Raw genomic sequence first — 14,278 nt, 5'->3', positions numbered from 1 at the left:
GCTGCATTTCTTGCCTCTCGCCACCACACTCCTGTTTCTTTAGTACGCAGTTATATTTTGTCTTCAATGAACCGCTCCTTAACCATTTACCGGAACATGACGTCTTCACACGCTATACATAAGATATCATATATAGTGGACGTTCTTTCCTGTGCACATCATTGGCTGCTGTCAGAATAGCACTGACTGGTTCTGGCAAGATTCCATACGGTGCAGATGGAGAAGGATTTATTGTACCATTTATTTCTCACTCCTTATAAACAAAGCTGCTGTTGTTACTGCCATGGGGATTGTCACCCATTTTGTACCTAGTTTTGAGTCAGCGAGGGACCAATGAATCACTTTTTTGTTATTACTCAAGAACCCATGTCAAAATTTTTATTGGTGACCATATTGGTTGTCACCCAAATGACCCAGTAACCAAAATTGTACCTATATTTTCATTGCATTGTCACGTAGGTAGGTTTAACCATAGTCCTTCATATTATTATCGTATTTCTCTTACTGTATATAGTTATCACTACTTGTACTGGCTATAATGTGGTTTTTCTTAAAGGGGTACTCCAGGCTATGTGTATTTTTAGTGTACAGCCAGTTCCAGTGCCGGGTCCCAGATCACGCCGCCCCGTTCTCCCGTCCGGCTGCCGCTTCCTGGTCTGAGCTCCCGTCCCGCCTCAGCCGCTGAATGGCTGAGCTGCCTTAAAACGTCACCCTGGAGCTTGTCTCTGAGTTGATGTCCTGCCCCCTGAGTGATGTCATTATCTCTGACCAGCCCTTGTGACATTTCAGGAAGAATGAGGTGTGTTTAGAGCAGGCTGCCTTGTGCTGAACAATGCCACAAGCAAAGGAGCAGGTAGTGAATGAATACAGCAGCTTTTGCTGACTGTGTGGAGAGATAGAACTGTGGGGGCTGTGATGAACAGCTGAGGGAGAGCTATGCATTCTGGTAATGGGCCACACAATTAATTTAGCAATGCCGATCTCATTGATTGGTGATCTAATTTATGGCTAGGACCCTTTCACATGAGTATATGAGTACTTGAAATGTAAGCCCCTTCCTTTCTCCCCAACACAAGATTAAAGGGGTTATGCAGCTTTAGAAAAACATGGCCACTTTCTTCCAGATACAGCACCACTCTTGTCTCCAGTTTGGGTGCAGGTTTTGCAACTCAATTCTATTAAAGTGAATGGAGCTTAATTGCAAACCACAGCTGAACTGGAGACATAAGTGGTGCTGTCTCTGGAAGAAAGTGGCCATGTTTTTCTAACGCTAGATAACCCCTTTAACTACTATAGGCAAGTCCTAATATATTTAGTAATTCCATCTATACAGATACAGTGTGATGGGACGCATGCACTTCTGCTTTACTATCCTCACTCTCGGCTCGGTTCCCGCTGACAAGCGTTGTGCTCCACTTCACACTGATGTCACCGGCTAGAAATTTTATTTGAATGAAAAGAGATCAATGTTCTTCTCTGTTCCTCCGCAAAGCCAAACATTTGTATAACGTTGTCAGTGATGACTTCTGATCCACGTCCACATCTTCTCTTTTCATGACGCTAACCAAATAGATTTACACAAAGTCTGTTAATGTTACTCTAGTTGCTGCTCGTCTGGCTGGCAGTGGAGGTGATGTGTATGTGTACCTGGATGTGTATGTGTACCTGGAGCGCTGCGGACTATGAGGATATGAGAGATGTTCAGGAATTGCTGCACTAATTTGGAATGGCTGGGGAAAGGACTAATCAAAATGCTTCACTACCTAGCTTGCTGCCTCCTCTATCTTGCTGCGGGGTACGGTCTCCTGCAATTTTTATTAGACCCCCATATTCCCTTTAAGAAGCAATTACCGTATTTTCCGGTGTATAAGACCACTGAGCATATAAGACGACCCCCAACTTTTCTAGTTAAAATATAGAGTTTGGGATATACTCGCTGTAGAAGACTACCCCTCTTTCAACGCACACCAAATAAAAATAAGCATCAGACAGCAGCGAGATCTGAGAGGCAGAGAAGGAGGTACGGTAATACCGGTAGGATACAAGGGCGGCCAGACGGGGGAAAGAGGTGGGTTCTTTTCACTCAACTGTAACACTTTTTTTCCATACCCCTAGTGCTTGCAGCTTACTCTGCCCCTCATACAGTCATTACATACGGTAGAGATGTGACTGTCTTTTAGCTCCCACACCGTATGCAGCGAATGCAGATTCTCCAGTCAGGTTCCAAAGTTTTTCAGCACCGGCCCTATAAGATGACCCCTGACTTTTGAGTCTTATACGAAGGAAAATACAGTGCTTCAACCAAAATGTTATGGCGAACCACGTTATATGAATACTTTTTTTTTTACTGTTATCTGTTTCCCTATATTGTTGTCTTCCTTCCTGTCTCATTGAATGCCAGTACTGTTTTTACCAATACTTCTATTTTATGTTACTATGCTGTACTGTGAGAGGGGTTGGAAATGTGGCTAGAGATGAGCAAACCTCGAGCACGCTCCGGGTCATCCGAACCCAAACTCTCTGCCTTCGAATACCTGTAGCTGAAGAGGTTGGATAAAGCCTTAGAGAATCCTGGAAAACTTAACATACAGCATTGGCCTATGGCTGTATCCATGTTTTCCAGGCAGACTTAGGGCTGCACCCAACTTCTTCAGCCACCGGCAATCAAATGCTACGAGCACTCAAATATGCTCGAAGTTCTCTTATCTATAATAATACAGAATTAACTAGGCTTTACTGATACTGAAGAACAAAATTATATTGTTAAATATTAATATAGTTGTGTCAGGGTAACCCCTATCGTTGTGCTATGTTAGGTAATTATGGTTAATAGTAGACTGCTTGGGATCCCCTTAAATTATCCAGAACAGAGAACTTGTGCAGCTTTCAATCTGGAGGCAATAACAGCCAAGTTGGTCTAAACTTAGACTAGACAGTCTATGAATGTGACAAATATATCAGACAGCCTGACGTACTGATGCATTTTTAAACTGTCTAGTCTAAGTTTACATTGTCTAAGAATTTTGTCAGTGGTCTAAATGGGCCCTCTTAGTTTATCCAGGTGGTCTTACGAAAAAATTATAGTGACTACAGCTTGTTCTCTCCACTGTGTCAGGCAGTGTACACACATAGCGTTTAATTGGCGCTATTTTATGGCGGATTGCGCAATTTATGTCAAAATAACACTAATTAAATTCTATGTATGAATATAGTCTCAGTCTATTGGGACTCAGAGGGCACCATAAACCCCCAAGCCTATGGCACTTCCCTAAAGATTGGCTTGATACCCCAGATTACACCATGTACATAATAAGGCTATGTTCACACTATGTATATTTCCTGCCGTAGTGCGAACCGCGAATGTACGCACGTAGTTTTGAGGTTGATGCGTTCGCTTAAAAGTATACGATATACGGCCGCACAATGCACACTACGTATGAGCTTACGGCCGGATCGTATACGGCGCCGTGAAAAATGAACAAGACCATTGTTTGAGGACGGAAATGTTCTAACTCACGGCCGTGGATTTCCATGCGGTCCCGTACAGAGTACTTATTTCAGGCAAATTGAACATGATTTTTAGATCCAAAAGGTTCTGTGAGTTTTATTGGGCTGGGCAAAGATCTCCAAGTAAATGACCTGTTTCAGATCGCTTCGAAACAAGCTAGGTGTAATGCCTGGAGTAGTGGATCCACTGGACCGTCACTAGCGATGGCACTAACCTCACAAGGGAGCGGAGTCTAAGGGGCCGCTGGTTTTCACCAGAGCCCGCCGCAAGGCGGGATGGACTTGCTGCGGCAGGCAACCCCCAGGTCGCTACCCCTAACTTGGTTGCTAGTGACGGCAGGCGAGGCGAGGCAGGAGCAGTAGGCAGGAGATGGTGCTGGCAGAGGTCTGTAGGCGTAACCGCAGGTGACAGGCTGAACACAGGAGCAAAAGTGTAACAGAGGAGCAGGAGCCAGGAACAAGGACTAGGGACCAGGTAGCGGACAGGAATCAGGAACAAGGACCAGGGACCAGGTAGCTGGAATCAGGAATCAGGAACAACAGGGAGCTGGGCCAAACGCTATGGGAAGCATGTAGAGGCTCCAACACCTGGAAGGGGGCAGGGCTGGAACTTATAGGGGAGTGATTAACATTCAAGCCAATTAGGAGCGCACTGCCCCTTTAAATCTGAGACAGCCGGCGCGCGCGCGCGCCCTAGGAGGCCGTGGCCCTAACAGTACCCCCCCCCCCTTTGGCCTCACCCTCTTTCTGGTCTGCAAGAATTCCTTGATGAGATCCCGATCCAAGATATTAGATTCGGGTTCCCAGGATCTCTCCTCAGGACCAAAACCTCTCCAGTCCACTAGGAAGAAACGTCTTCCTCTGACAGTTTTCATCGCTAGGATGTCTTCAACAATGTATACGGCGTCAGAGAAGGCTTGTGGAGTGGAGGACGAAGCTTTACTGGAGAATCGGTTGAGGACCACTGGCTTCAAGAGGGAGACATGGAAGGAGTTCGGGATTCGCATAGTAGGGGGTAGACGGAGTTTGTAGGTGACTGGGTTAATGCGTTTTAGCACTGAGAAAGGACCAAGAAATCGAGGACCCAACTTGTAGCTGGGAATCTTGAGACGGACATACTTGGCCGAGAGCCAGACTTTTTCACCTGGGAGAAAATTTGTGGCAGGTCTGCCTGGTCCTTCATGCGTTCAGAGGCTTTGAGTAAGGACTGTCGAGTCTGTTCCCAGATCGACTGAAGGTCAGAGATCAATTCCTCCACGGCAGGAACCTCAGATGATGGAGAGAGAGGCAGAGGAGGACAAGGGTGATGCCCGTAGACCACATAGAAAGGAGACTTGCCTGTGGAACTCGAGTCCAGATGGTTATAAGAAAACTCTGCCCATGGAAGTAAATCAGACCAGTTGTCCTGGCGGCTGGAAACAAAATGACGTAGGTAGTTACCCAGGATCTGATTGACTCTCTCCACTTGCCCGTTGGTCTGGGGATGATAGGCAGATGAGAAGTCCAGCTTCACTTGGAGCTGCTAGCAGAGGGCACGCCAAAACTTGGAGACAAATTGAGAGCCTCGGTCGGACACAATGTGAAGAGGAAGTCCATGCAGGCGGAAGATGTGTCGGAAGAACAACTGAGCCAGACGGGGAGCAGAGGGTAGTCCAGGAAGGGCCACGAAGTGAGCCATTTTAGAGAAGCGGTCAGTCACCACCCAAATTACTGTATTGCCCGCGGATGGAGGTAGGTCCGTGATGAAGTCCATCCCTATGTGGTGCCAGGGACGGTCCGGGACTGGCAAGGGCAAAAGTAGGCTGGCAGGTCTTTGACGGGGTGACTTGTTCCTGGCACAGACTGCCCAGGAAGCCACAAAGTCCTTGACATCCTGAAGGAGATTGGGCCACCAGTAGTGACGGGAGATCAATTGCCCGGTCTTTTGAGCTCCCGGATGCCCGGCCACCAAAGAGGAATGACCCCACTTCAACATGCGTTTTCGGAGTGCGGGGCGCACATAAGTCTTACCGGGAGGCAGTCTCTCCAGAGTAGAAGTGGCAACTGGTACTAGGCGATCGGGAGGTATTATGTGACAAGGGGATTCCTCTTGCCCCATGACATTGGATGCTCGGGATAATGCATCGGCTTTTATATTCTTCTCGGCTGGACGGAAATGAATAGTAAAGTTGAACCGTAAGAAGAAGAGGGACCACCTGGCCTGCCAGGGATTGAGGCGTTGAGCCGATTGGAGGTAGAGGAGGTTCTTGTGGTCCGTGTAGATGTTAACGGGATGTCTAGCCCCCTCTAGGAGATGACGCCACTCCTCCAGTGCAAACTTAATAGCCAGGAGTTCACGGTCTCCAATCGTATAGTTCCTCTCGGCAGGGGAGAAAGTCTTAGAAAAGAACCCGCAGGTTCTGGTCTTGCCTGATGTGTCCCTTTGCGAGAGGATGGCTCCTGCGCCCACAGAAGATGCATCGACTTCAAGAGAAAACGGCTTGGAGACATCCGGACGGACTAGAGCAGGAGCAGAGGCAAAGGCAGACTTTAGGCTATTGAAGGCTTGTTCGCCCTCTGGAGGCCAACGTCTGAGATCCGCCTTCTTCTTGGTGAGAGCCACTATGGGTGCGACCAGGGTAGAGAAGTGAGGGATAAACTGCTGATAGTAGTTGGCAAATCCAAGGAAACGTTGGATAGCTCTAAGTCCCACAGGACGTGGCCACTGGAGAACAGCTGAGAGCTTGGCTGGATCCATCTGTAGGCCCTGGTCGGAGACAATGTATCCAAGAAACGGCAGGCTGCGCTGATGGAAAACGCACTTCTCCAGCTTGGCATACAAATGGTTGGCCCGTAGTCTTCGTAGAACCTGCTGTACATGGGACACGTGGGTCTGCTGGTCGTGGGAGAAGACCAGGATGTCGTCAAGATAGACAATGACGCAGGCATAGAGGAGATCGCGGAATATATCATTCACGAATTCCTGGAAGACCGCTGGGGCGTTGCATAGGCCGAAGGGCATGACCAGATATTCGTAGTGCCCATCTCTGGTGTTGAAAGCGGTCTTCCATTCGTCTCCTTCACGAATACGGGACATCTCTGCCGGTAGTGATCAGCGCCACCGCAATAGAGGCAGAGACTCAGCTCCAGTCGACGGGCCCTCTCATCAGTCATCAGGCGAGCTCGTTCCACCTGCATAGGAACTTCTGGAGACGACTGGGGCATAGGAGCAACGGGATTCTGGAACACCGGTGCCAGCCGGGGATGGTGACGGGGCAGACTCAAACGCCGTTCTTGCCGGACCTCCTCCTCTCTCTCGGAAAACCTGGTGTAGACTCTGGTAGCCAGTAGAATGAGTTTGTTCAAGGAGGTAGGAAGGTCTCGGGCAGCGAGCACATCTTTTACTCGACTGGACAGACCCTTTTTAAAGGTGGCAATTAGGGCGGCCTCATTCCAGTCTAGTTCTGCAGCCAGGGTGCGGAACTGGATGGCGTAATCACCAACGGAGGATGTTCCTTGAGATAGATTGAGGAGAGCAGTCTCAGCCGAAGACGCACGGGCAGGTTCCTCAAAGACAGAGCAGAACTCGGCCAGGAAGGTTCGGAGATTAGCAGCAACAGGGTCATCACGGTCCCACAGCGGTGTGGCCCAGGCCAGAGCTCTACCTTCCAATAGGCTGATGATGAAAGCCACTTTAGAGCGCTCGGTGGCAAACTGACTGCTTAGAAGTTCAATATGCATAGTGCATTGAGTCAGGAATCCTCTGCACAACTTGGGGTCACCTCCATATTTACTTGGGAGAGCCAGTCGTAGTTTTGAAGAGGCTGCAGGAGGTGATGAATGCGGAGCTGTGGTATGCTGCTGTACGGCTGCAGTCAGTTGTTGGATCAGCTGTGACTGTTGCTGGATCTGTTGAGCCTGTAGGGCGACCACTCAGGCACCTCGCCGGGATCCATGGTTGGAGCCTACTGTAACGCCTGGATTAGTGGATCCACTGGACCGTCACTAGCGATGGCACTAACCTCACCAGGGAGTGGAGTCTAAGGGGCCGCTGGTTTTCACCAGAGCCCGCCGCAAGGCGGGATGGACTTGCTGCAGCAGGCGACCCCCAGGTCGCTACCCCTGGCTTGGTTGCTAGTGACGGCAGGCGAGGCGTGGCAGGAGCAGTAGGCAGGAGATGGTGCTGGCAGAGGTCTGTAGGCGTAACCGCAGGTGACAGGCTGAACACAGGAGCAAAAGTGTAACAGAGGAGCAGGAGCCAGGAACAAGGGCTAGGGACCAGGTAGCGGACAGGAATCAGGAACAAGGACTAGGGACCAGGTAGCGGACAGGAATCAGGAACAACAGGGAGCTGGGCCAAACGCTATGGGAAGCATGTAGAGGCTCTAACACCTGGAAGGGGGCAGGGCTGGAACTTATAGGGGAGTGATTAACATTCAAGCCAATTAGGAGCGCACTGGCCCTTTAAATCTGAGACAGCCGGCGCGCGCGGCCTAGGAGGCGGGGACGCGCGCGCCGGCCGGCACAGCGACGGGCAGGAGCGCGGTGAGGTGAGGCGCCCCCCGGGGCCGAAGCAACAGCAGCGCCGGGTCCCTGCATATGGACACCGGCTGCTGCAGAAGTGGGAGAGAGGGTGCGGCGGCGGTCCGGAGCACGGGACGCTGCCGTGGCCCTAACACTAGGGAAGCATAACTGTACTACGGGCGTATGTTCGCGGTTCGCCCGCACGTTCGCAATCCGGTCGCATGTCTGTTTTTCCCATGGCCGTACTTTCAGCTGCACATGTCCGGCCGCGTACGAACTACGGCCGGAAAGATACGTAGTGTGAACATAGCCTGTGAACGTTGCATGTGCCAGAGGCGCCTTTACGTTGTATATTTTGATCCATTTTTGTCCAACCAGTCTACACCCAGCTTTGAGCTTTGTATCTATCGATTTCTCGCCCTACTCTGGGACTTTTGCTCAGAGTTATTGTCAGTGACCTCTGTTCCTAATTTCTAATGACTGTTCTTTTTCAACATACAATTATAATGAAATTTATATCCTGCAGCTGTGTGATGTGATGGAGTATTATAGAGGTGTCCTGCTCAGATTAATAGCCCGGATTGGTTTATGAAAGTCTGACACAATCCTGTGAACAGAAATGATGGCTGTGGATAACGGGCCATGATGTGTGGCTGGGGGTCAATGGGATTGAGCAAAGCATGTCCGTCTTCTGTGACTAAGAAAGTAGCTGACGTACCTATGTACGAGTACCATCATATCTCTAGGGACTCCATATGTTCTCCATATATGTTTATTTGTTTCCTCTTTTACTCCTAAAACATACCATGGTGCCAGTCCTTGTACAAATGGCCAGAGCGGGCGACAGGTCTGAGGTAAGGAATTATAATGCGTCCCTTACCAGGGTTATAGCTGGGCTTACTTTATCGAAGGAAAACAATAAAATTTTGCCCCTGCCCCGTTCTAGAATATCATGACTAAAGGAGAGTGGATTGTTGGTGCCCCCAGCACATTTCCCAACAGCCCCTTCCCAATTCATCAATATAAAAAATATATTGATGAATAATAAGTTGTAGACTACATGAACTTGACATTATTTCATTTCAACACCTATGTATCTTAAAAGGAATATCCCAAGATTAAACTTATCCCCTCCCCTCAGGGAAGGAAGTCCTGAGGAAGTCCATGTGACGGAACGCGTGGGATGCTTGTCCTAACCCAGTGATGTCCATGTTGGTGATATTATACTAGAATTCCTCTATTTGCTCTTTTTTGCACTTGCACTTTGATTTTTGCATTGGTATTACATATTAGTCTATCAGGCAGTATCTTGCATCACATTGTTTACATATACACTCGTTCTGATTATTGCATATATTCATTCTGCTTATAGGTATTATTCATTCATTTATTTAATTTATATTTGTTTATTTTCTGTGATCATGGTCATTACATAAAGATATTGTTCAGTGGATTGAGTTCCACATGGCCAGATTTGGGCCAGTGGTCTGTCTGTATTTTAATTGTTTTTAATAGTCTCCTGCATTTATGTATTATAAAAATTGCTATTTATTTGAATTATTCATGAGGGGCGGTCCATTTTTTCAGTCCTTTTCTTCTTTTTGGATGTATGTATTCTTTGGATTGTTAGGACTTGCACTCATTTGAACATTGTCTACATGGTGCCAGTCCGATTACAATATATGACCAATATATTGAGCAGGAGGATAGCAACACCCATTAGCCAATTTATTCATAAATTGGCAGGAAGAATAACAGAGGAACAACGCATAATTATAAGTATTTACTAAAGTAGACGTGCTGGGAGAGCTGACTCATCCTCTTTAAGATCTTGCAGACCAAAATATCTGGAAATAATTTGCCCTGTGAGCTCCAAATAGTCATAAAGGATTCTTTTCAGTCTGAGCATTGCTAAGTCATCTGGTGACAGGACTGATTACAAGCTGTCATTCAGTATCTGTGTAATGTGAACACCATCAACCTTCCTGAGCATCTGTGTGGTCAGCTAGGGTACAGAATACTGTACTTGTATTTCTTTGTATCTCAGTTATGCCAAGCTGGTGTAGAGTTTGCACTGTGCAGTATGGGATGACATAGGAAGCCAGTTTTATAACTGCATCTAAAACCTGAACATATGAACACACCTAAGGGCCCTATTACACGGAGGAAGCGAGCACCAACCTGTCAGATAAGATGATGAAAGGCATGCCGGCTAATCGTTGCCTTTCTACATGAGCTATTACACAAAACTATTATTGGTCGAAACGGACGGTAATCGTTTTATGTTATAGGACCCTAAGGTTTCCAATATACATCAGTAGAGGTAGAACAGAAGGTCTAGATCCTAGCAGAACCTTTGCAGGTGCATTGGTTGATTGAATGGATAATATTTGAAAGGTTTCCATTTTATTAAGTTTGCCTGTATTTTTCTTTCTTTTTTAATCCAAATAATTTTTATTAAAAGATATGCATTTTTTTTTTTTAAATTAACAAACAAAAACTCCCCAGAGGGCAATTTCTTGGATGCTTTTCGTTGTTCATATGCATATCTTTCCATGCCAATCAGCCAATTAACCTTTCCCACAAATTCCGATACCGAAGGCGGGGTCTCGTCTAGCCAATGCTGTGCAATGAGCTTACGCGCCATGAATAGAATACGGGCTACTGCAGTTTGTTCTACAACAGGTAGTGCTAAGTCTTCCACATATCCTAACACATAAACCAGTGGAGACTTTTGCAATTCCACTGAGTATGCTTTTTGTATGGCCGACGCCACCCCTCTCCAATAGCGGAACAGTTTGGGACATCGCCAGAACATGTGCAATATCCCCCCTTCATGTATATGACAACGCTGGCACATGGGTGTGTCTCGGACCTTTATGCGGAAAAGGAATTGTGGTGTGCGATATACCCGGTGTAACAGGTAGAGGTGTGATAGCCGATGTTGCTCCCCTAAGGACAGTTTAGGTGTCATTTCCATTATCTCTGTCCATTGACCTTCTTCTATAGGGCCAATGTCTGCCTCCCATTTCTCCCGCAGCTGGAGTGGAAATCTATCTAGGTGCTTGGATACAATATGTCTGTATAAACAGGAGATAAGTCCCTTAGTGGACTCAGAGTCCCCTACAATGTTCATAGGTGGCAGATAATGTACGTCCGATGCCAGTATTTCCCCTTCCGCTTCACATGCATGACGTAATTGTAAATATTTGTAAAATTGAGTATGGGGCAGTACAAATTGACTTTGCAGTTGGTCAAACCGTTTCAGCTGTCTGCCATCATACAATTGCATTACTCTCCTAATTCCTGTGTCTCTCCAGGCGGAAAACCCCTCCAGAAAATATAATTCTCCCAACCATGGAGTATCCCATATGGACGTGTACTGTGTATAACCCGTGACACCATATAAGTTTCGAATCTTCCACCATAATTTATGTATAAGCAACAACGTTGGTATCTGAGGAGTGAGCAGTAATATCTTTTTGGCTTCCAGGGTCTCAAATAGAGAGTCTGATTGTAAGTGGTGTCCAAGCAGAGCTTTGTTCTGGTCGCCCCCGTCACCCACTTCCCATCCCCGCAGGTGTTGTAGTTGGGCCGCCAGGAAGTACATGGCTGCATTGGGAATCGCAAGACCCCCATCGGCTTTAGCCCTCTGTAAAGTTTCTAATTTAATGCGTGGGTGCTGGGATCCCCATATCAATGCACGGAAGAGAGAGTGAATCTTGCAGAAAAGGCGAGAGGGAAGCCACACAGGGGAGTTATGTAAAATGTATAACAGCTGTGGCATCCATATCATCTTCACCAGATTCGCCCTGCCCACCATTGACAACGGTAGCTTACGCCAAACCGCCAGTTTCTGCTGAAATTTATCTATCAGAGGTGTCATGTTCAATTTTTCATATGCTCTGACCTCTCTAGAGATAAATACTCCCAGGTATTTAAAAGTACTGACACTCCTTAATGGGATGGCCGAATCTAACTGCAGAGTGTCCTCTGAATCCACGGGCATAATGACTGATTTGTCCCAATTTATAGTGAGACCCGAATATGTTCCAAATTCATTTATAGTGGCCATGGCGATAGAGAGGGAGGCGGAGGAGTCATTAAGGTAAAGTAATAAATCGTCGGCGTACAACGCCAGTTTATCCTCCCTCGCTCCCCTCCGAAAGCCAACCACCCCGGGATGCGAGCGCAACAGGGAAGCTAAGGGCTCTATAGCCAGCGCAAATAGTAACGGGGAGATCGGGCATCCCTGCCGCGTTCCCCGATGAAGTGGGAAGGGCGGGGATAGCCCACCATTTATCCGCAGACGAGCCACTGGGGCCGAGTATAGCAGTTGTATAGATGATAGGAACACAGGTCCAAACCCCATCCGCTCCAATACCGCCCACAAGTATGGCCATTCGACGCTGTCAAACGCCTTGACAGCGTCCAATGAGCAAATCACTCGAGCCCCCGGATTATCCACCGGTATCTGTAAATTGAGGTGTAGTCTACGTATATTCAGCGCCGTAGATCTAGCAGGAATAAATCCCGTCTGGTCAGGGTGTATCAAAGACGAAATGACCCCAGAGAGACGAGTAGCCAGAGCTTTAGCTATGATTTTAATATCAACTGGAAGTAGGGAAATAGGCCTATAGGAATCAGGAGTCAGAGGATCTCTCCCAGGTTTCGGTAAGACCACTATTATCGCCTCCTGCATAGACACTGGCAGGGTGCCTGATTCCAATGAGGCTTTCCATAGCTCCAGCAATTTGGGGAGCAGGGGTTTCCCAACTGATTTATACAACTCGGCTGGGACCCCGTCTGATCCTGGTGCTTTGTAGTTATGTAGCGAGGTTACCGCCGCCTCTAACTCTTCTAATGTTAATGGCGTGTCTAAAAAGGCCTGCTGTTCCGATGTGAGAGTTGGTAGTGATATACCTCTCAAAAACTGCGTCATGTGAGTCGGAGTCACCGTAGTATGGGAGGAGTATAACGTTAAATAATAGCTTGTATTTTTCTTTCTTTAACAGAACCATTTGGAATATTCACAATTTTTCTTGTAACTCATAAAAAGCTTCTACAGACTGAAGAAAAGACTTAAAAAGTAGCAGTGGAAAAAAAAACCCCTCCACGTATCCTATATTCAGGAGGGCGTTGATTGACCTTGTCGAGTCATATGCACTCCAGCACCCCTATCAGTTCCTTGTTCTCCTTCACTAGCCCTGCTGTGAAACGGCTGCTCGGCTGGAAGCAAGGAGATGAAGAGGAAAAATGGGCGGAAAAAGCAGTGGATTCACTGGTGAAGAAGCTGAAGAAGAAGAAGGGGGCGATGGAGGAGCTTGAAAAGGCCCTAAGTACACCGGGACAGCCAAGTAAATGCATCACCATCCCTCGTTCACTAGACGGGAGGCTGCAGGTGTCACATCGCAAGGGTCTTCCACATGTCATCTACTGTAGGGTCTGGAGGTGGCCTGATCTCCAGTCACATCATGAGTTAAAACCACTTGAATGCTGCGAGTTTCCTTTTGGATCAAAGCAGAAGGACGTCTGCATAAATCCTTACCATTACCGTAGAGTGGAAACACCAGGTAAGAACTTGTGCATTGATAATATTAAAGGGGTTTAACCCATTGTTGGTCTCTTTACAACAGTTGGTCTCTGTTGACATGGGCCCCCACCCATCAGTTGTTCTGTACAGTCTCAGCACTCATAGGTAAACAGTGTATGGGAGCCAGAAGGCCCAGCTCTATACATTGTGTAGTTAGTGCGCAGGGTTTCTACAGCACAGCTCCCATTTACTCCAAAGGGCTATACATTTTATTTTGTGGGGGTCCATCTCCCACCACCTCCACTGATCTGCTGACTAAAGCAGCCATGACACCAGCAAGGGCTGCCCCCCCTTTATTGTTCACCATATTTTTTCTGGTGGCTATGTCTAGTATTAGGGCCAGTTCACGCAGCAAAAGCGTCGAAATTCTGCGACGGAACTCTCCGCCACGGAATCCCGCCTGCCTCAGTGTAACACAATTTCTCTATGGGAGGGCTCACGCGCCTCCGCTTCCGAAGCATTCTGCTCAAAGAATTAACATGTCAATTCTTTGAGCGGAGACCCGCGGAGAGTGGTGAGCCCTCCCATAGAAAAACTGAGGCAGGCGGGATTCTCCGCTGTAAAATTCCAACGCTTTTGCTTTGTGTCCCATTCATTTGCCATCATCCTTTCATATGACCAATAATTGTAAACTACTGAAGGTACAGAAGAAGCTATCACCAAAACATGGTGCTT

At 47.5% G+C, this 14,278-nt stretch overlaps 1 protein-coding gene across 1 annotated transcript in view; it reads left to right on the top strand.

Annotated features, from left to right (window-relative positions):
* SMAD9 (SMAD family member 9) overlaps window positions 1–14,278 on the top strand; it is a 39,229-nt gene that overhangs the window by 9,010 nt on the left and 15,941 nt on the right. The window contains exon 2 of the mRNA XM_069969934.1: window positions 13,026–13,583. Within this exon, the coding sequence (XP_069826035.1) occupies window positions 13,172–13,583 (412 nt within the window). The 5' untranslated portion in view covers window positions 13,026–13,171. The remainder of the gene's footprint in view (window positions 1–13,025; window positions 13,584–14,278) is intronic.

The sequence above is a fragment of the Dendropsophus ebraccatus genome, chromosome 5, assembly GCF_027789765.1.
Source record: "Dendropsophus ebraccatus isolate aDenEbr1 chromosome 5, aDenEbr1.pat, whole genome shotgun sequence".
Taxonomy (NCBI): Eukaryota; Metazoa; Chordata; class Amphibia; order Anura; family Hylidae; genus Dendropsophus; species Dendropsophus ebraccatus.
Note: the sequence above shows the minus strand (reverse complement) of the source record. Positions and strands in the feature narration are given on the sequence as shown.